The sequence below is a fragment of the Aphelocoma coerulescens genome, chromosome 6 (assembly GCF_041296385.1).
Source record: "Aphelocoma coerulescens isolate FSJ_1873_10779 chromosome 6, UR_Acoe_1.0, whole genome shotgun sequence".
In the NCBI taxonomy this organism is placed as follows: domain Eukaryota; kingdom Metazoa; phylum Chordata; class Aves; order Passeriformes; family Corvidae; genus Aphelocoma; species Aphelocoma coerulescens.
In genome coordinates this window covers 16,574,998-16,597,498 of record NC_091020.1, presented here as the reverse complement: position 1 = coordinate 16,597,498, position 22,501 = coordinate 16,574,998, and the positions used below count along the sequence as shown (strand labels likewise).

General features: G+C 41.9%; 1 protein-coding gene and 1 long non-coding RNA gene across 2 annotated transcripts; one reads left to right on the top strand and one right to left on the bottom strand.

Annotated features, from left to right (window-relative positions):
• Positions 1-12,018: 12,018 nt before the first annotated feature.
• On the top strand, positions 12,019-16,827 carry EIF3F (eukaryotic translation initiation factor 3 subunit F). Its single transcript, XM_069019399.1, has 8 exons — positions 12,019-12,314; positions 12,427-12,497; positions 12,640-12,719; positions 13,790-13,927; positions 15,003-15,094; positions 15,301-15,437; positions 15,575-15,688; positions 16,439-16,827. Exons 1-8 carry the CDS (start codon positions 12,035-12,037, stop codon positions 16,514-16,516), a joined length of 990 nt encoding a protein of 329 aa, XP_068875500.1. The 5' UTR covers positions 12,019-12,034; the 3' UTR covers positions 16,517-16,827.
• A 1,085-nt stretch (positions 16,828-17,912) lies between these two features.
• LOC138112396 (uncharacterized) lies at positions 17,913-22,433 on the bottom strand. Its single transcript, XR_011151727.1, has 2 exons — positions 22,346-22,433; positions 17,913-18,171 (listed from the first exon to the last, which is right to left on the bottom strand). It is a non-coding gene; the product is annotated as an uncharacterized lncRNA (long non-coding RNA).
• Positions 22,434-22,501: the final 68 nt, after the last annotated feature.

The window sequence follows — 22,501 nt, the reverse complement described above, 5'->3', positions numbered from 1 at the left end:
CTGACACCAAGAAAGTTATTAACTTTCTCACCAGATCTCAGAGCAAAGATGGCACTATATGAGGACAGATAAAGGCCAGAACGAGCAAATGGAAAGGTAAGGAGAAGTATGTGGCCAGTTAGATCAACTTCAGTCATCACAGGAGCATAGATTTTGTAATTCTTGAATCTTATGAGAATCTGAAACATTTTCTAAGGGCAAGTATTGGATGCAGTACGGAAAGTGTGAATGGAAGGCCAGAGCAAACCCTCTGAAAGAGCGTTCACTATTCAAGCTAAGCAGAGTCTATTGGGAGAGGACAAAATTAGACTCCTCAGCGATTATGAACAGAAGCTCTGTTGTTGACTACAGCAGCCCTCACAGCCAGAAATGGATTAAGGCCCAGAAGCTGAAGTGAGGTGGCAGACAGATGAGATGGGTCCTCTAGTTGGCAGAGCACTAGAACAGAAGGGGTGCAGCTTGCCCACACAGCAAGTCAGAAGCAGAACTAGGTAGCTGCCCTTCCCTTTTCCTATATACTCTAACAATTTTAGCCATTCAGTCTAGTGTTTTCTAGGCTAAGCATCTGTTAGAGCTTATTTTGGCTCTGCTTCAGGTCACAGTCTTGTTCTCAGGACGGTATTTTGCCAAATGAAATAGAAACCTTTTGGCTCCGTTGCTTGTGAGCAGATATTTAAAATATTGTTTTTGTCAAGGACAACTTCTTTTGATGGGCTGCAAAAGAGCCAAATTCAACTTGATACAGTATTACAATCCCTGGAAGCTCTGGTTCATATTTGATTAAAGGGCAATGGAAATCAAAGATTTCACTTTAATGGAGCAGTCTTTGAGCCTTTGCAAAAGTTCTACCCCAAAACCCAAAACTTGTGGTGACACAAACTGGACATACCACTTAAAACAACTAAGCACCATGTTCTCTTTGCATAGCATATGTCCTGTAATTTGTCTTCAGCTGAAAAAACAAATGTGTTTAGCAACAACTAAGATACATTAAAATCTGACTGTGAACCCACAGTCAGAATTATGTCTTAGGAAAGGCTTGCTATTACACAGGAAATAAATTCTAGTTTCCATGCTGAACAAAGATGATAAAGACTGAACACTACCTAATGCAAGCCATGTTAAATACCAGACTGTGCTCCAAATCACTATGCAGACATTTGTATCTGCTTGAACACCTCAGTTGCAAGAGAATATTGAAATACTCTTCCCATGATATTGACATGCAACACAACAGCATAGAGAGCTGCCATGAGAAAGCAGACCGAAAAAAAGCATATAAAAGTTTTCAAGGAAAATGAATAAAAGGAGAATGAAGAAGTTTCCAGCCTAAAAAATGTTTCTGCAAAACTTTGGCTAGCATGCAGTCTCATCACCTTTGGAGAGTTCTGTTAAAGGATTTACAGTCACGCAAGGGTAACAAGCACATCAAGGTGAAGTTTTGCTAACTTGTTGTAGCCAAACATCAGCAGCTCTACAGTTCTTAACCAACAACTCTTACATTTCTGTGAGCTTTTATATACCCATAAAAAAATAACAAGGCTCCCACAGAAATGAGAAGTATGTTCCACACATTACCTTTTTCCCCACAGCCCTCAGATTTACTGTAGATGGTGGCATGACTGATCATCTGACTACCATCTGTCCAACATCTGCTTTTTAGGAAAACCACCCTGCAAATATAATTAGCTGGCTCTAGGCTACCATTATTCATAATGAATACCCTGTTGTATATTGAAGCTATCACTAATGCTATTCCCTTAAAAAGATTCAGCATACTGACTCAGAGCCTGAGATCTCTGATTGGGGTGTGTGACAGTGATGCTATATTGCCATCAGCTTTTAACACTCAAATATCCTAGCAATCCTCTAAGCTGTGAAAGCAGACCACAGTAGCTTGTCTTAAAAGCCAAAAAAAAAGCGAAAAAAAAAAAAAAGAAACAAAACCTAAAGCCAAACCCAGCAATTAATGCAAGATTTGCAACAAAATTATGTGCTTGGAATCATCCCTCTGATGGCAATTCAGTAGCATGGCACCTTACACAAAAGAAACAGTTCAGGGCTCAGGAGAGCCATGAACAGAACTGCAGGTGCCTCAGTCATTTTAATGCCCAGAGCTCGCTACAAACTGTTTAGGATTCCCCTTCTATCCCCTAAAGGCATAGGTAAGCTGAGCCAAACCACTGACTATTCCTGATTTCTATCTGAACTGTAAACCATTTGGAGCTATATATCCTTTTGTGTCTGTATAGCTCTATCTAAACAGAAATAATATTTCAGTCTGCCAGAAATCCAGATCCCAGACTCAAGAAAGCTACAGAAGCTTTAAGGTGCCATGACCCAAATTCTGCTTGCAAAGTGAGCTTCTTGCAAACTCCCTCTAGACTCATAAATACAGTTCTGTTTCCAATAACATGATTCTATTTAATGCTTTCTGCATTTACACTCATAATCCTTTAATAACTTCGGGAATATTTGAAGATATTAAAAAAAACACAACTCAACCAGAAAGCAGTTGGGCATCCCTGAAATTGATTGTTTATTTGAAAAAGACATAGGACAATAAAAGGCCAGACTGACCACAGTAATAACTCCCAATGCTGATTTGAAAAAATTAAAAGCAGGCCAGGAAGCTTAATTCTAAATGTGTTTTCAATTGATCTTTGTTCCTGACTGTGTTTAATGGTTAGCTGTTTGAGAAACCCTCTGGGGTTCTGCTAGTTGATTTCAAACTGGGAAACAGCAAGCAGTACCACAGAGAGAGAGAGATGCTTTTCTTTTCAAGAGAGTGAATTTAAACACTGCTGAAGGTCGCATACTACCAGTCTCAGAAATGTATTACAGAAGAAACATGGAGGAACATTTTTCACTCCCTCTATTTATCAACTGTGCTCGTACATCTCCCAGGACAGCATATCCAAACTTCTAACAAACTAAAATAATTGGCCCCATAATTGTCTTGCAAAGCATGGTAGCGTTATTATCCGTCTTACTCTGATGGAGAAAGACTCTAGGCTATATTCACATGACCAGTATTTTAACTGTGCCCCTGGGTTTAGTGTTTCCATAGACCAGGTGTCTTTAAAAGCCACATCAGCCAATACAGGAGTCAGTGCAGGAACTGAGGTAAAATTTGACTTGGCTCCACAGGACACAACTGACCTCTACGACTCTGAGAGCATCCATTAGACATTCGTTTTGCAGGAGTGATGCTGTGCTGCTCCCAAGTGTGACTTCAGCTTCTGTTCTTCTGCTTCTAATCACTTACTCAATTCTTAAAACTAAAAATATTTTTTAAAAAGCAAAGGAAAAAAAAAAAAGCAGGAACAAACAAACAAAGCCATCCCCCAAGAATCAGATCCTTGAGAGAGAAGAAACTTTATTTTAGCTATAAAGACAAGAGATATTTGAAGCCATGGGGCAGGTATACTCAGAATAAGATAAAATGCATTAATGAACTAGAATACCGTGATTAGAGTGTAGAAGCAATAACAGAAAAGCAAGCTGCTATCCCAGAATCCCTTTCATTCCCAAATACTGAGAGTACACCTACCCCACTGCTGGCCAGCACTATTACAAGCTGATGCCATCTTGTTTCCACAGGTCAGGGCTGCCGTCAGATGGCTTGCATTAAGCAGGTAAATTAGATGCCTATGGTAGACATCTAGGCTCTGTAGGCTCTCTGTACAAACAATACTCACAGTGGCTTAGGAGGGCAACTACTACAGAGCACCTGTATCAGACTTCAGCAAGGTGACTGAATCGCCTTCAGGGGGTACTTCTCTTGTCAATCACCGCAGAGAGAACACACAGAGTCCAGGCTCCAAACATGGGTAGTCACGCAAGAGAAAGGATAGACTACAGAAGTACTATCCATGATTCGTTCCCTTGGCCAGAACTTATTGGAGAAGTATCATTTTTTTGTCTACTTAATTTTTACACCAACAAATGAGGTAAAAAAAATTGAATAGGAAGGCTGCAAAATCTTATATTTCAAATCCATTGGGAGACTTCTAACTAGGAAGTCAAAGCAATTTCTTTTTCTGGGTAGGCTTCTCCTACCATTCAAGAATCTCTTCTTTCAGAAATGAGTAAGGGATTTTCTTCTTATATTTGCTAGTCTGGGACAGGACATAAAAACGCAAAAGATTGTGACTTCCGCTGCCTTAAGATAAAATGCAATTCCTGAACCTGACCATTCTGTTAATGAACTCTGCAGAATAGTCTAAGTTTTATGCAGGCAAAGTGTAACATATTGTCACATTTAAAAACAAGGCAATGTATACATATTTGGTTAAGAAAATGCGCAACAATAAAAGAATCTCCGAGAGAAGTTTTACAGTATTTTCAGAAAAAGGCAGAATTCACTGTAACTTCAGAGGGCAGAGAATGAAAAAGAAAGATTTCTAGGCAGAGCTAGATGAGGGAAGATGACAGGGCATGGTGAGGGATATCTCCCATAAATTTGCCGTTGGCAGAAGGCAGCCTTGCTGTTAGCTACAGAAAGAAATGACTGGGATGATATTTCAGTAATGGATCAGCTTGTTTTTTATTACAATGTAAAAAAAAGATATGCAAAGGGATGTCATCCAGAACAGCAAATGGCAAATCACAAATGTTTGAGAGAATGAGAACAGAAAATCCACAGAAAATCTAAGAACAACTGTGGAAATTCTGAAATTTTCATGTCAAATTACACCATAAATGCTGTGAATTTGTAGCTGCAAATAGAAACTTGACTTTTCAAAATGGGCTGGAAATCAGACCTGAACAGTCTAATTAACTCTGTTTATGTACTCCCCTCTCTGCCACAATAACTCGAGCAGTGCTGTGAAGACCTGTGATACAACTGGAGTACTGGGCAGTTGGAATCAACTCTTTGTGCAGACCAGTCCAACCAGCCTGATGCAGTTCACTCAGCCAATGGAGTATCATGCTTTCTGATGCAGAAAGGCAAATTGGCAATCAGAATATAGAAGGTGAATTCATATGTCAGCACTCATGGTATTTCAAATCTAGACAGATTGGTTAGGACAGCATTTAGTAAAAAGCAACCTGTGCAAGGTTTGATACAAGATGAAATCAAATTTTGCTGCTGCACCTGAGACCTCAGCAGCATGAACTCATCTCAGCTGGAGATTATTTATTATTGGGAAACAGTATGGAGACAATACCGTTCTCCTTCTCCTTAGGCTAGTGGAAGACTTCCTCCCTTTCCAAAGTGCACAGTCTCTGGGTCAGGAAATGCCCTCTTCAGCTTCCTCTCAAAGCTGCTTCCTCAAAGGGTAAAGTCTTTCCTGCCTTTCCTCAGTAAACTAACTGTGCATATCCTATCCTCTACAGTAAAAGGACAAACCTATCCTCTATACAGGATAAACCTATCCTCTACAGTATAATCAGTCATATTTTGCAGAAGTGGAAAACTCAGATCTAAATGTTAAATGACTTCCCCAAAGTCAGTTTCACAGGCAGGAGGATAATACTATTCTAGTTGTTATCAAACACTTCACATTGTAAGAGCCAAAGCATTACCCAAAGCATGTCCCTGACATTTTTTCAGTTATCTGGATGCCTTGCCTTAACATCACCCAAATGCCAGTAACAGAAACACATTGGACCCTCAGGTCTCCCAGGCTCCTACACAGAAACTGTCCCCTAGATTTTATTACCACTGTTCCTTTTCAGCTCCCATTTCTATATGTAAATCATTATCTTCTTACCTTCTCCCTCATTGCCCACTTATTCATCCAACACATCATGATGCAGCTGCCTCAAACTGGAAAAAAACACACGGAGCTGTGAAGGGACAGAAAACACTGTCAGACTCTGGTGATATAAAAATCACATAATTCTTGGAGTTCACAAAACAACATTTTTGCCATTCCATATCTTGGCAGGCTTCCCTCCACCATCAAATGAAATATGCATTTTTCATTCTAGTTACTTCACTTCTGCATGCAGATTTTGTCTCAAGACACCAAAGCAAATGTTTGTGCTGAATGACACAGCAAACATTGCCAGTCTCAAAGGTCTTGTTCAACACTTTTGAGGACATATGCAATTTTGGTCTGGGCTGAAATGTATAGAAGACAGTGACTTTGACCCATGCTGCAATGGACACCAAGGAGAAGGACATGCTTATTGATAAGAGAAATAAAGCTGTAAAGTGATTGCATAAGAACAAGGGACTGGAAAAAGAGATTATCTTCCCAACAAATAGCACACTGACACATTAGCTATTAGAAGTGTCAGAAATTTTTAATATTTGAAATCTGCCTGCACAAGATCTTTCACACTTATCTGCTATCAGTGGCATTACACTTAACTTTATTTGGATGTCAGGCATTCAAGGACACAGCTCTTCTCTGTTACAAATGCTTTTAAGTCAAACACAGTAGCAGCAAGTTACCAGACAAAGGAACACTGTGTTTAAGGCTGCCTGCCCGAGATTATTTATTCAAGTTGATTACATGGAAAGGACAGTAGTGCTGCCACTCTTCTACCCCATACTCCTTGGGGAAGGAAAAAAGCCAAGAGTCATATCTAGGTTTTCTTTAGTTCTCACTGCATGGGGTAGGCAGGAAGAATATAATACACAGACACAAGGTTTGATCTTGCAGGGTAGCACACCTAACTGCAAGCACATTCTATCTTAGTTTTAAGTACAAAATGCCTCTCATTCAAAAGCTGACTCTGTCCATGATTTGAGTCAAAAGCAGAAGATAATCGTTATTATAGATCATCAAGAAGCAGGAATGTCTTGAGAGATTGGGGAGTTCATGCTCTCATCAAAGACCCAAAGCACCTTTCATCTCCACATATTTCAGTAAAATTTGGGGTTATACTATCATATTATCACAGCTTAAGGTTGCACAGTCTTACCATCCATAAGTAAGTCTCTTCATGACGTTCTTATGGGAAATTAGGGTAGGATTTTATTAATTACGAGGAATTAAAGTAGAATTACGGTAAAATTAACAAATTCCACCTCACGGATTCAACCTTAATGTTACTAACTTAAGAAACAAGCCGCTGTGTGAAATACATGTAATAAACACTGGTGGGAAAAGCTGTGCGCACAAACTCCCCCTCAGGCTGCTTACTTCAAAGGCGGCAGGGTGCGGTCACCGATGAACCGGCGCTGCGCGGCTCCACGGCTGCGGTGCGTGTCGGAGGAGGCCGCAGCGGCCGCAGCGCCCCGGAGCCCCGGCCCGGCCCCGCGGGGCCCGGCGGGCGGCGCGCGCCCTCTGGCGGGAGCGCCGCGCATCCCGCGGGAACGGGCGGCCGGCCCTGGAGAGAGCCGGCACAGCGCCAGCGCCCGCGGCCGCCGGCGGATGGACCTTTCCTCCGGCTGGCACGGCGGGCAGCGCCTTCGGTAAGATCTATCGGTATCTTCACCAAAAAAATACACTGATGCGTTTATACAGAATACCAGGACTAGCATTTTCAGTCAGGTACCCCACCCAGGAAAACAGGGTGAACACATGACAGTACATACTAGGAGAGAGGCACGGTATGAGACAACAGAAGACACTGTGAAGAATTTCATAGAATCATTTACGTTGGAAAAGACCTCTAAGAGGATCAAGTTCAACTGTTTACCTGTCACTGCCAGGTCCACCACTAAGGCATTTCCCCAAGTGCCACATCTGCACGTGCTGCTTCCCTGGGCAGCCTGTTCCAATGTTTGACAACCCTTTCAGTGAGTAAATTTTCCCCAGTATCCAATCTAAGCCTTTCCTGGTGCAACTTGAGGTTATTTCCACTTTTGGAATAAATGCAGTTATCCATGGATACCAAGAGTATGCAGTGATTTACAAAATTACAACAAAAAAGCACACCACCAAACCCACCTTGCCTTCATGAAGAGTCTGTTCCAAGTTATTACTGATATGTTCCCACTGATGTGAGGGGTCATGGTACTGCAACAATAAAAATCTGCCTTTCAAATCAAAATGCCTTTTACTGTGTTTTTTAAATGTAGTTCACCTATCTTTTTTTGACAGATCTCTCACTGGTCATGGGAAGCAATGGAACTCTACACACAGGAACTAAATAAAAGCAGCTAAATAAATAGGTTTTGTGACATATTTCAACAATTTAAAAGTTTCAACACTTCTCTGAGTCAAACATTTGTACCATTTGGGGTTTGCTTGGGGTTAGGTTACTTTTTTTTAGTTCCACAGCCATCCTTTATTGAGTACATGTTTCCATTTTCCCTTCCTCAGTGAGTGTAAAACTCTGACCATGAAAGTATCTATTCCTCTATAGATAGATTATTATATTATTATAGTTTGCATGCCAGCCTGTGGGCATTCCTCCCTGATAGTTTTCACTGCAAGTTTTATTGTGTACTTTTACTTTAGCTTGGATCTCTATATTTTCATATAGTGACTAAAAAGCACCAGGCAGCCCCCAGTGTGATACTTTTGATCACCTAATGATAACTTCCATTGCCACTCTAACTTTAGCAAAGGTATATTCTTTCATCAACATGGTATGCAATTAACACTATGCCTCATTATTTTTAGGTGGTATTTGGATTTTCACTCTAAGCATTGCCTCAGAAGTCCTATGTGTCAGTGTTATTTCTCTGATAATTAAGGTGGCCCCATAAAACATTACACAAAAGCAGGGAAGGGCTTGAATCCTTTTTGCTGAAATGATGAAGCTGAGTCAGCTGATGCATTGTGTTGGGAACTGGTGGCTGTCAACAACTGTCTTTCATCTATTGGCAATCCCAAATGCACAAGTATCCAAGATGTTCAATTAAGACTAAATAAGGGAAGTATTATTTTTTTAAATAGGAAAAACCAAAACAACTCCCCAAACAAACAAACAAACCAATCCCTCCCAACCCCAAACCTGAAACCATTGCCTATGACTGCATCATATAAAAGTCCTGGATAGAAGGCAGAATGAATGGATCCTTTCATGGTTTAACCCCAGGCAGCAGCCAAGCACCGCACAGCCGCTCACTCACAGCTCCACCAGCAGGATGGGGGAGAGAACCAGAAGGGTAAAAACTCATGGGTTGAGATACAGTTGAATAGGGAAAGCAAAAGCCTCACACACAAGGAAAGCAAAACAAGGAATTAATTCACTTCTTCCCATGGACGGGCAGGTGTTCAGCCATCTCCAGGAGAGCAGGGCCCCATCACATGTAACCATTACTTGGGAAGACAAAAAGCATCACTCCAAACTTCCCCCACTTCTTCCTTATTCTCCCCACTTTATATACTGAGCATGATGTCATATGGTCTGGAATACCCCTTTGGTCAGTTTGGGTCACCTGACTGTGTCTTCTTGCAACTTTGTAGACAAAATGTACAATGGGAGACCTTTCTTCTAAAAAAGGAATAAAAATATCAGATTCAATCCCATGAAACTAACCAGATAAAACTACATCCTGAAATGATGAATCAAATAAATTGTAGATATTTTATTTTACTTGTAATGCAATGTAGCAAATATCACCTAGAGCAAGAGATTATGTTAATTCCAGGAATACAAGCAAGATAAGAAGATGGCTGCTGATAAAGAAATTAAACATCATCAGTGAAAATGCAGCTGACATGACAGCAAACGCAATAATAATGACTCAGTCAAAATCAAGGACTATAAAGAGAAGTCATACAAGAGCAGAGCTTGGAGATAATTATATTCACCACTGAAATCAGATGCAGGGAAACCTAGCAAGGGAAACTGTAAAATCAGACAGCCCTGAGTTATCATGCTGATCCATGTACATATGTGAATGTGTTTTCTGTGTCTCTGTAGGCAGACAGATTCTACTGTAGTGTAGTATATGAATATCTTACTCATATAAGTAGATGGATATCAAGTTTTCATCAATAGGCACCATTGATAAGTGTATATACCCTCCTCTGAAAGTAAACTGATCCTTGGTGAAACAATATTAATTATAAAGGTCTTCATTTTTCAGCAGTCATTTAGCAAGGAAAAAAGAGTTTTGTAGCTTGGACACATCTGCTTCAAACACAATCACGACTGATTTTCTTATCATTAGATTTATACAGTCTTTGTATTAAGTGGGCTTTGTATGAGCCAACCGCTGATCTTTGACTTTTGAGATACAGGCTATCCATCTTCATTCACTACATACACTCTCTGGCACCCTGTGCAGCTACTTGACATTAACATATTAATAGAAGTTGCCTTGAACCACAACTGCGGCTCCATATTAAGTTGCCCAATTTTTAAGGTGGAAACATTAAGTATAATGGGCTCTTATAGAGCCTTGCTTGCTCCACATGACTCTGCAGCTGACTAGGTCAAATTAAGCACCAAGCCCAGTTTGACGCAAGCAAGAATGAGATCAAACAACTGCTCTCTAACAAGAACACATCACACATTAGGCTTCTCAATGACACATCAAAGCTCTGGGAACAGAAACCTTTTAAAGCTTTATGCAATTTGATCCAGGCACGCCTACAAGAAATGAAGGCTGCACGGAGAAAACCTAAGACTAGGAGATCTACTTTTTACAGGTACACAGACTTGAAAATGCTTTTATGAAGAGATAAAAATCTGTTCATGCTCCCATGCATTATCTCTACTTTGTAGCTTTGAAAGGTGTTCCCCATTTATGTAAAAGAAGCAAATTGCTTCTGCATAGGCAGAACATGTGATCCTTTATTGAGGTGCTTCTTTAATACTCAGGAGCCTTCTTCAATGACATAGTTGAAACTGCTCATTAACTGATGACGTTCAGACCTCAACTAATGAAGCAGAGAAAACTCCAAAAGCCATCCATCATGATGAAATGGTCAACAACAACAACAACAAAACCCTTCTAAAATAATCCTTCTTATGAAGTTATTGAAAGCATACATGTTTCATTTCACAGAATATCTCCTATTGGAAGGGACTCACGGTCCAACTCCTGGCCCTGCACAGAACACCCCAAGAGCCACACCATGTGCCTGAAAGCATTGTCCAAACACTTTCTGAACTCTGTCAGGCTGGTGCTGTGACCACTTCCCTGGGGAGCCTGTTCCAGTGCCCAGTCACCCTCTGGGTGGAGAACCTTTTTCTAATATCCAAACTAAATGCCCCCGATACATCCTCGGGTCATTCCCTTGGCTCCTGTCCCACGAGCACAGCCATCTGTGCCTGCCCCTCCGCCTCCCCTCACGAGGAAGCTGTGGACTGTGATGAGGTTTCACCATCTCAGCATTACCTGCCCCACCTGCACAGCTTCGAGCTTGCTCGAGAGTGAACACACAGGGCACTACAAATAACAGGCAAATGTCATCCAGTAAGTGAATTTGTTGGGTAATCACTAACCCTTGGATAGAAGTAACCGGCCTTTGCTCTCTACATAATACTTGACAACCACTTACTCTTCTATTGAGGCAATAAAGACCTGGCGAACAGGACTAACAGCACTTGCCTGTCTCACAGGGCCAAGAGCCCTCGGGCTGTACAGCCCCGTACCCAGCACTGCTGGAGCCCCTTCCCCGGGCGCCGCGTCCGCGCTGCTGCGCCTGCCGCTCCACCGCCGCAGAGCGGAGCGGCAGCACCGGCCGCCTGCGCCCTCACGGGGGCGCGCCTGAGCCCCGGCACAGCGGCCCTGCCGTGCCCGGCCCGCCCGCGCGAGGGCGCTCACCCAGCCCCGCCAGGGGCGCGCGCGGCACCGCACAGCCCGGCGCGACCCCGCAGCCGCCGTCCGCAGTGGTGAGCGGCATCTCCGCGGCCAATGGACGGCCCGACAGGCCGGCGGGGAGGGCGCTTCTGGCCAATAGAAGAGCGGACAGGAGGGAGGCGGGGAATGCGAGAGCCCAATTGAGAAACTTTCCGGCCCCGCAGGGTGGGAACAAGAGTAAGATTCAGTTACAGACGGGGTGCGCTTCCTCCAATCAGAGCATCTCCCCTCATCGCACGCTTCGGATTGGCGAACACATGGCCTTCGCACGCCCGTCTCGCCAATAGGAAGGCAGCGCTGCGTGACAGACGTTCGGCTCAGCCAGTTACCGTCGGTGCGGAGAACCCAGCCTCTTTCCCCTGCAAAATGGCGGCCACAGCTCCCTGTGCGGCTCCTCCCGCGGTGGCCCCGCCGCAGAGCCCGACGGCGACTCCCGCCGCCCCGGCGGGGAGCGCTCCCCCTCCGGCCGCGCCCGCCGCGCCGGCCCCGCCGGCCCCGCCACCGGCCGCGCCACTGTCAGCCGCGCTCTCGGGCCCCTTCCCCGGCGGCCGCGTGGTGCGGCTGCACCCGGTCGTGCTCGCCTCCATCGTGGACAGCTTCGAGCGGCGCAACGAGGGCGCGGCGCGGGTCATCGGGACGCTGCTGGGTAAGAGCCGCCGCCCTGCCCTGCCTGCCGCAGCCTCGGGGCGAGCGCCCGCCCTCCCCGCGGCGCCCCCCTAATCCGCTGCCTTCCCTTCCTCCCTGTCTCCTTCCCGTAGGGACCGTGGACAAGCACTCGGTGGAGGTCACCAACTGCTTCTCTGTCCCGCACAACGAGTCCGAGGATGAGGTACGGAGGCGGCCCGGGCCGAGCGGGGGCTCTCTCGGCGGGGCGCGACCCCCGCGCTCCCGCTGCTGGCGGCCTGTGCCCGTGTTGCCCTCCGGGCTGAGCACCCTGTAACTAGCTGTCTCGGCCCTGTCCCGTTTCTCAGGTGGCTGTGGATATGGAATTTGCCAAAAATATGTATGAGTTGCACAAGAAGGTGTCTCCTAGCGAGATTATTTTGGGCTGGTAAGTTCTCCTTCTGTAAGAACACGCAAGTAGTTATGTTTATTCCTTAAATTACTCAAAATACGTAATTCACTTTATCCCGGATGGAGAAGCAAAAGCACTAATGCCTGTGATAGTCAGATCTTGTAACTCTCATTATACAGTCAGTGGTGAAGCTCCTGTAGCTCATAAAAGAGACAGTATTGGAAACTTACAGGATTTGCTTTTGTTTATGTCTAGCAAGGATCACAGAGGAGTGATGCCTTAGAGAATTGTGTGCATAGCTTTGTTAGAAAAACTTGCTACCTTTAATACAAACTATACCATGGAAGTTAACTGGTTAGAAAGAAGGGAGAATACAAAAGAGGTGTTTCAAGTATCAAAGGTGTCAGGAGGAATCACTGATACCAGCTTGAGTACATAGTTGTCTGCTGGAAGTACCTGTGTGTGGGATGCGAAGCAAGATTAGTAGTGTGTTACGGGAACAGAGTCTGTGTCTGAGTGAGTGGCAGTGTGTTTATCACTCTTTTCATGCCTCTCTGATCCTACAAAATAGCTTTGCTTTCTTCCTGTGGAGCAAGTTTCCTCAACAGCCTTGTAATGGCAGAGCTGAGTGCAGTTCCAGTGACAGCAGTTTCCCTGAGGATGTGAGATGCTAATTGTAGAGCAGTTAAAGGAGCTAGATTAACGAGTTAAACCTCCTGTATGATTTGTGGAAGACAAAGTTGGTCCGAATTTGTTTGGTATGCTTTGACTTGCTTAGATGGAAAAAGCTGGTCTAGAACACAATGACAGATAACAATATTGGGTGTCTGACGTCAGTCTACTGACATTTTATGGCTGGTAGTACAACACTGGCCTTGTGCATATTTTGGGCATGGGTGTGCTCAGCCTGTGATTCCTACAATTTTAGGGACAAGTGGCCATAAACTAAAAAATCCTTAGTTAAAACACTTACGTTTAGTATGCTGCTACAGTTCAGTGTTTGGAAATCAGTGTTTTAGGATACAAACCTGTTAAATGCCAACAATACAAAACACTGGGCACATGAATGTTGAAAGAATGGCTCTTCAGCTTGTGTTCTTTTGAAGGTACGCAACAGGTCATGACATCACGGAACACTCAGTCCTGATCCATGAGTATTACAGCCGGGAAGCACACAATCCAATCCACCTCACTGTGGACACAAGTCTCCAGAATTCACGCATGAGCATTAAAGCTTATGTCAGGTACTCTGGGAGGCTGCATTTCTGGGAGGGGAGCAATCTGAATTACTGAGAGACGCCCCAGGTTAACAAGAAATGTAGTGGGGTGCAGTGTCCTTTTTTGGACAGTATTGTGCAGTAGTTAAACGTAGTGGTGAGCCAGGGATCCTGGCTTACTTCTCATTGGAATATCTTGACCATTGTATGTAGGCAGAAAGACTTCATGAACTGGAACTTCATTGGGGTGGGGAATTGTGACTTAATTAACAATTTTCAGAATGTCTCTGGGACATTTCACAGGGTTCACACAGCTAGCAGTAATGTCACTAACCTCCATCATGCTGACTGAATGCTAGCCTGTAGCCATAGGGCTTTACTGCTCAGCAGTGCATTTATACAAGTTGGAGGATTAGTGTGGTTAAAACAATTCAAACGGCATGTTCTTGATGCGTCTTTCTTCCCCTTAAACCCATCTTTCTTGTAAATTAACAATGGAGATTAAATATTGAGAACTTAAAACTCTTCCACCTCACTGAATTCATCCCAGTATTGGCTGAAGAACTCTGCTCTGTAAGGAAAAAACCTCTTTCTTTGTAGAGAAAGTACTACTTCTTGACTGTGCATCTTTAAAATGGGAGCTGTTCCATGACATATTACTTAAATGGACTTCTAGTACTTTGAATAATAGGTTTAATAAAGGTGTTGAGAATGCTTTGTACTTGAATTTTGTCGCATTCCTTATTCCTTCAGTCATTTCTTAAAGCATGAGTATTTCAGGATAGAAGAGCACCTATTCTAAAAGCAAGAAGGAACTTTGGCTAAGATTACAGTACTTGGCTCTTCATGCACTCATGCTGACAAATGTCAAACCAGATAGGAATATTCTTGGATGAAAAAGAGCAATTAATAGCATGCCAGAACTGATTTCCAGTCCTCAGTTATCCTTGGTCTTAAAATTGCTGATTTTGGTGAGAATGGTAATCTACTCGTGTTCACGCTCTAGTGCTAACAGAGATCATTGAGATGGAAATACCTTTTTTCCTCCCTTATATATGTCCATGCTGAAAACATCTTGTTGTTCTCTTTTTTTTTTTTCTAGTGCCCCAATGGGAGTCCCTGGTAAAACTATGGGCGTGATGTTCACACCCCTAACAGTGAAATATGTTTATTATGATACAGAGCGGATAGGAGGTGAATGCTTTCTTCCTATTTTGGTTATAACGATTGTTGTGACACTGTTCAAGTACTTCTTTTTACCCTGGTAAAATCGCCATTCTGGTAATTTTACTGGTAATCGGACTGTCTTGCTGAAGCTTTCCTAAAAAATCTTTCACACGTTAAGGATTTAAGCTGGTTTCTGTGTCAGTTTTTTTCACTGATCCTCCTTTTGCTTTCAGTGGATCTTATCATGAAGACCTGCTTTAGCCCTAATCGAGTGATTGGCTTGTCCAGTGACTTACAGCAGGTGGGGTCAGCCTCAGCCAGGATCCAGGATACCCTGACCATGGTGCTGCAGTACGCCGAGGACGTGTTGGTAAGGCCAGCTTTCTATCAGCTAGAAAAAAAGTTTGATGTAAACTTGTGCATCTTGTTTTTATCTTTATTATTTCTCTTTCTGGGCCATAAACTTTGAGTTCCATTTATGCTGAAGTGTGTGTTTCTTATGCTTAGTCTGGCAAAGTGGCTGCTGACAACACTGTCGGGCGCTTCCTGATGGATCTTATTAACCAGGTGCCAAAGATTTCACCAGAGGACTTTGAGACCATGTTGAACAGCAATATCAATGTAAGTTCATAATTTAATTTTTTCTGTGCCTTCCTAGCAATTTTGAAAAATTTTCATACAGACATAAATTTGTCTGTGGTCTATGTTTTCATACAAACATGTTAATAGCAAATATAGCCTTTTATTTTCAGTAATTTGGTGTTGTAAGGGCTGAGGGTGGATAAAGGAGCTTACCATAATCTTGCAAGCAACTGCAGATAAAGGAATTTTTAAGGACTCAGGAATTTTGCAAGTAATCTGAAAACCAGTACCAATTCTTCTTTCATATTGATTGGATGATATCAATTACCAAACTTAAATAATTTTGGTTTCAGCAATAACTGGTGACTTGCCAGATTCCTTTGCTTGAGCTGAAGTTCTGTCTCTTTCCGTAACACTTATGACATGAACAAGGATTTTTAGCATGCTACCTGATTTCTGTAACAGATTTTTAGAAAACTTAAGTTTCTGAATATGTTGTTCACCCACAGTCTGTAAGACCAGAACTAATTTTTAATTTTGCTTATACCCTTTGACTTGCCTGGTTAACATGGGTGAACTCAGAGTTAAAATTTCACAAGCAGTGTTTCATATTCCAGGAATACCAAAAGCTTCCTGCAAGGGAAGCATTCCTCAGGGTAGGACTTCCAGGACTAATTATATTTCTTCTAGCTGATTGTAAAATGCTTTACAGATGTTAAAAACTCAGCTCTCTAATAGGCTATGATTTATTAATATTTCTGATCACTGCTTTGTTCCCCTCCCTTTCAGGACCTACTGATGGTAACCTACTTGGCAAATCTCACACAGTCACAGATTGCTCTCAACGAAAAACTTCTGAGTTTATAAAGAAACTTTGCCACCCTACACTTAAAGGAGCCCGAAGAATGAGCAGATACACTTTTCTGTGGTGTTAGAAACTTCCTTGGACTGTAATTTAATTACTTACATGACTTGGTTTACATCGTTATTTCCGTTGCTCTGAAAAATCCCTAACATGCTTTAGGAAATGAATGGGAACGGCTGCAGTTCAGTTGAGCCTGATATTTTAAAATGCAAAATGAGAATCTTTTGTCTCCTGGGTTTATCTACTTGTATAACAAAATACAGCTTTATTGTAAGAATGTATTTGGAATAAAACTTCATTGCAGTGGCAACAATGGCTTCTGTCCAGAAAAAAACTTTCTCATTTATTGTGTAATGAATCCACTTTTGGAAGAGGGTGGAGGGGGGAAACATGGCATCAGGAAAGAAAGAGTGGATCTAAGTCAACTCCAGTTCTGCAGACTTCTTTGCAGGTTTTTTTTCCAACTGTTAAAGCACACTGAAAGTGTGGGGTTTTGTGTTGCATGTAGTATGCTTTACCATGAAGGACTACAGAATGGTCTCTGGTTTATTAGTGATGCTGTGTATATCCCCTCAGCAGGGTACTGAGAGACTATGAGGCAGTAAATTCAATCTATGGTGCACTTCTATGCATCTAAGTATTTTCTGATTGTTTGGGAAAGGAAGTCAAGGTCAATAGCATTAGCCCCTCATAAAGGGGGAATTCAGAGAATTAAAGCCAGCAACTGAGTTCATGGTAAAAGGGTTTGAAAAGCATTTCTGGCTAAACAAGTGTGGCTACTGGAGTTTCCATCTTTGCCAAAGAAGAAAAGGACAGCAAAATGAGAATTCATGAAATTTGAGGTTAAATTTGGATGTTAGGAATTTTCTATTTCATAACCCTCTGCTGCTGTTAAAATTATGTGAAGAGAAACCTCATTTTTTCCCCAAGACATGTTTCATGTTAACTGAGTTCCCGATTAAAGAAAGCCAATACAAGTATCAGCTGTTACTTTGCACAGTCTCTGCCAATCACATTGCCTTTAGAAGGCTGTCTACAGTTCAGCTGTACTGAGGGGGTATTCTGCTTTAACAAAATTAAAGCATCCCTCTTCTACAACAAAACTTCCCACCTTACTAATGACTGTATCTTGTTTGGTGAATGAATTTGAAATTGGAGTATGCAAAGAGAGTGTTCCCCCAAATAATTCTCCTGGTAATTTGCCAGGTAAATCCAAGAATAAGACTCAAGTTACGAATCTGTAAGATCCTGTTTTGCTTGTTTTAATCTAGAGAGTTCCCCCAGTGACTCAATGCTAAATTCTAAGTTCTAATTGCAAGGTCAATGTGTGTGAAAACTGAACATGCAGCAAAGATCCTGATCTCATTGAAAATGTAATTTATGAGCATTAAATAAGTATTAGAACTCAACTCTTGTTTTTTATTAGTCCGAATTAGTCCTTTCTCTTCTTTAAACTTAATATTCTTTATTTGAGCCACTTAATGTTTCAAAATTTTCAGTTCAAGGTGTTTTTTGAAGTAAGTTTTGACATGAATAGAGGAAAAGAGGAAGCAGCAAAGCTGGTTAAGTCTCTCACTTACTGAAAAGAAATTGCAGAGTGGGGAAGCATAATACTCTTTCCCTGATCTCTCATCTTCAGGAACCTCTTTGTCATTCCCTGTTAGGAAAAGTGAGAAAACATAAAAAGAAAGCTATTCAACTTTTCGAGTGTTTAAAATCTATGTTGTTTTATAAGCTAGTGTGCACAAAATGCAAAGTTCCAAGAAGAGCAATTTGTGATCATTGTGGAACTTGCTAGTCCTTGCAAGTATCTGAAGAAGGTGTGTGACAAAGGACTGAGGTTATGTCTGTGGGTAGAAAGATTCACTGCAAAGCAGAGGTGTCTGAAATGACCAAAGTCCATGAGTTTAGGCCTATGCAAGACAGGACAGTGCCAAATGCTTGGAAGTGGAGTAGGAAGTTTCCTTTTAAAAAACTCTGTCTGATCCCATCCATTCTGTCTTTGTGAAAGGACAGAGGGTGATCCTTACTTTGGAGTTTTGAATGCCTGATTTCAAATTTCAGTGGCCACTGTTACAAAGGACAACAAACACAAGTGTAATGCATCATTTTGCTTAAAGCCTGGGCTGTGCTATTGCCTAGAAGGCTTTCCTCCTCCTCTGGAGCTGTAAAATGTTGACAGGAATTACTAAAGGTATTCTATTAGAATTGTTCCACTCTGCAGGAATCTGTCTAAAAACTTGAACTTCAATAGATAATCTCATGGGAAAAGCTTTGGAGTCAAGAAACAACACCAAGGATTTCAAGGTTTAACTCTGTATTGACTTGTAAACCCCATGAATTTATTAGGGGACTTTCTCCTTTTTTTGTTTGTTTGGTTTTTTGTTTTGTTCTTTAGAATGTGTTGCTACAAATAATTGACAAAGTCAGTTTTACATAGTCAAGATAGATAATTCTCTGGTATTCTTCTGTGTATTATATTTAGTCATATTAATGAACTCACTAATACAATAAAACCTTCTATCCTCTGTGATGTGTTCAGCATTTTCTTTTCCTAGATGACTTCTCTGAATGATTGTAAATTCCTGGACATTACTGTATTACATGTTTATTTGTGGCAGTGTGCATATTTTCCTAGTAAATATGAGGCTTTAAAATACCTTGTTCAAGCAACTCTTTACCAGCTCCCAACACTGAAGTATTTAATGGCTCAAATGATGTAAATGATAAGAATGTTAAAATGTTTAACATCTTCAGATTTTTTTAAAGCCTGGCTTAGTTGAGCTCACTTGGGATTTTACCTCATCATGAAGTTCTTGAACACTTCTTTTCCTCAATACATATAACAATATTCAGAACAGAATTCAATGTTATAACCGATTGTCTTTTGGTATAACTTGGAGGAATGTATAAAATCCATCCATCTTGTTGCCTTGGGCCTTTCTCAGACACATAACCTCAGGCAGCTTCAACAAAGGAAGAGAGTTTCAGCCAAGCATCTCTGGGCAGTGCAGAGGCAATGAACCTCTATGGTTTTTGCAGTGAGCATGGTGACTTTGGACAACCTGCACTTTAATTCGCACACAGACACTATGCTTCACTCTGACATCTTCCCAGCACAGTAAGACTGCTTGTTCACAACACTGAAAGTGCATTTAAAACGTGCAAACACATGAAAATATGCTGTGTTTCTTATCAAAAGCAATACTTGCAGGATGAACTATCTTATCATTTATGAAACGCCTTCATAAAAATTTGGGAGGAGGTGGTAATGGTCTACTATTTTTCAACTGATCAGTCTCAGCAGAAAAAAGTTCTATATTGTTGGGAATAATAAATCTTATCCTGTTATCTGCAATTTGAAACTTAAAGCCTTGCTGCCAGAATGGTAATGATGAAGGTCATGGGATGAAGGTCACTAAATTTGCCTTTTTAGTTGAGTCACTTTAGTTTCTTGGCAGAACACTTAAATCTGCTGCAAAGAGGAGGTAGTGTTTTGGTGTGCAATTTTGTGAATCTGTGGACATATGCCACCTATACCTGAAATTCATGGGTTTAATCCTAAGGATTAAAAGGTTGATGGTGACAAATGTTAGACATACCACCCTTCTGGAGTAGTTAAGCAGAACAAGCTGCTGTTCTCCTGTGCTTTGAGGAAGGGTGAAACGTCACTTTCATCACAAGGGAACTAGAGACTGGCTGGCACCTCAGTGGTTAGGGTTGTGTGAAACCCTCATGTTCAGACCACGGCGGGTGGAGCACTAACATGACTCACTGGGCAGTGACTCCCTTCAGCTAATCAAACACAGGGTTCTTCCTGAAGTGAGCTGAACTCACTCTGCTCCCTGCTCACAGGGAAGGTTAACTCAACAGCTTACTGGGACTGTGCATTTTAATAACTGCAGTCACAAGGCAGTCTAACAGGAGAAGTATTTTTAGTACATAATGTAGACTTGGACCACTGCAGTATCCTGTGGGTTTGTTACACTTTGACCTATGGTTCAAAGCTGACCAGATCTTCTTTCTTACAACAAACTTGGGGAAAGTTTTTGTTTTGAATGTGACTATATTGGCTGGAGTAGAACATAAAAAGTAATGCTTTATATTACTTAAGTGGGAAATAATATTCCAATGAGGAAACACAGAACAGAGAAGCAGCATTGCTTTAGCCACCCACATCACCAACAATAAATTCCTCTGGGAAAAAAGTTTTGTTTCAGCTCTTTTGACAGCACTCAACAAAACTATGTAGTTAAGCCAGGTCATTCTGTACCAGAATTCTGTCCAGTACCATGTCTCAGGATCAGAAGCAAGAATATTACAAAAGAGAAGAACAAGAGTTTTTCTCTCCACTAAACTTGAATTTTCTAATAGCAAGAAGCTGCCTTGACTCTGCATGGGGTTTTAGAAGCTTTCCTAAATGTATGGGCTCTAGCTATAGTAGTATAAACCAAGGGATTTCCTTAAATACAGAAAGTGAAATTAGATGACCACAATGGTTCCATTTCATGCTTTAAAAAAGTAATTCCAAACATTCTCATTGATACATAAACATTCAATGCATTTAACAGATTCTTCAGACACACGTAATTTTGTTAAAAATATTCTCCTCTTCCTTTTACACTTGTTTTAAAAATAAATTGTTCTTTTCTTGAGTAGCTCAAATCAATACAGTCCACTAAATGAAAAAGATAAAGATTTGTGTATTTTATGTGTACGTGGTTCCCATGGAAACAAGGATTTAAACATATATATCTGTCCTGAAAGAAATGTGCTTAACAGGTGAAATAAAGTAGACATACACTCAGAGTGTCAGCTGAAGAATGCTGTGAGGATTAAATTCTTAAAGCCACTCCTGATGTATTCTGGGCAAACAAGAGAGAACAAGCCCAATTTTCCTGGATAGGTAATGTATTAGATTCTTTATGTGGCTTTAGGTGCTCTTCATTTGAAGCGAGCAAGCATGGTAAATTATTACCAACCTATTTTCTGCTGCCTGCACTTCACGCTGCTTTACAGACAAATTGAACAGTGGTTGTTATTTCATCTAGAGCTGAAGTGCTGCACCAGGTTACAGGAAAGAACCAAAGCTGGTTGCATTGGAATGGTCTCTAAACTGCTAGCATGTTTGTCATAAACAAAAAAGGAGATATTTTGAATAACCTCAAGTAACTGGTGCATAATATCGTAGGTGAATCCTTCATAAATGGTATCTTGCTTGTCAGAATGTCTCATGAATAATTAACCATCAGGTAAAGAAAGGACTATGGGTGTTTAATGTCTATTCAAAGTATAATATGAATAAACATTACAACACACAGAAACAAAACACTACGTGCACTCCCCATAATTACATACAAATAACTATAATTAAGATTTTGTTCTAGAAAAATGTATGTAGTAGTCAGTCAATCTTACCTTTACATCCTCTTGGGACCTAGATCCTGGTCTTCAGTAGCTACAGCAAAAGGAGCAGCTCCTCCAGCTCCATGCACTTAGGTCTTTTATGTTCTTTGCCTGTTACATGCAGTTCTGGTGGCCTGGGTGACTTGATGGACTCCCTGACATCTACTGAAGAATGATCTTGATCTAAAGACTCATGTGTTACTGGATTACAGACTTGACTTAGAACTACACTCACTGGGGCTGAACTCCATTGCAGTGGTGCTAAAGGGAAACTGCAGTGTGGACTTTTCTCTCCCTTTCCTAGCGGGTGGCCAAGGATTCCCGTGGGATGGCATCTCCGGGCGCTTCCTGTGTGAACGCTTCCCCTGACACAGCTCCACTGGCGAGTGGCTCTGCGTTTGTGACACTTAAGCCTGTGAACTTACCTCTCGTCCGTCCCGAGGGACAACCGGGCATCTCACAGCCTTCCTTCAGCGAGACAGGGCGAACCCGCACAGACAGCAAAGGGTTCTGTGTTGGCAGGGCCATCACTGCCGGCACCGGGTGCGGTGCCCCTGCCCGCGGGGAGTACGGCCCGTGGG

What these genes read in the sequence shown, in the direction of transcription:
- EIF3F (XM_069019399.1), top strand. Translation starts at nt 12,035, where the DNA reads ATGGCGGCCACAGCTCCCTGTGCGGCTCCTCCCGCGGTGGCCCCGCCG. An exon ending in ACAACGAGTCCGAGGATGAG is followed by an intron (nt 12,498 to 12,639) that starts GTACGGAGGCGG and finishes CCCGTTTCTCAG; the next exon opens with GTGGCTGTGGATATGGAATT. An exon ending in AGCATTAAAGCTTATGTCAG is followed by an intron (nt 13,928 to 15,002) that starts GTACTCTGGGAG and finishes TTTTTTTTCTAG; the next exon opens with TGCCCCAATGGGAGTCCCTG.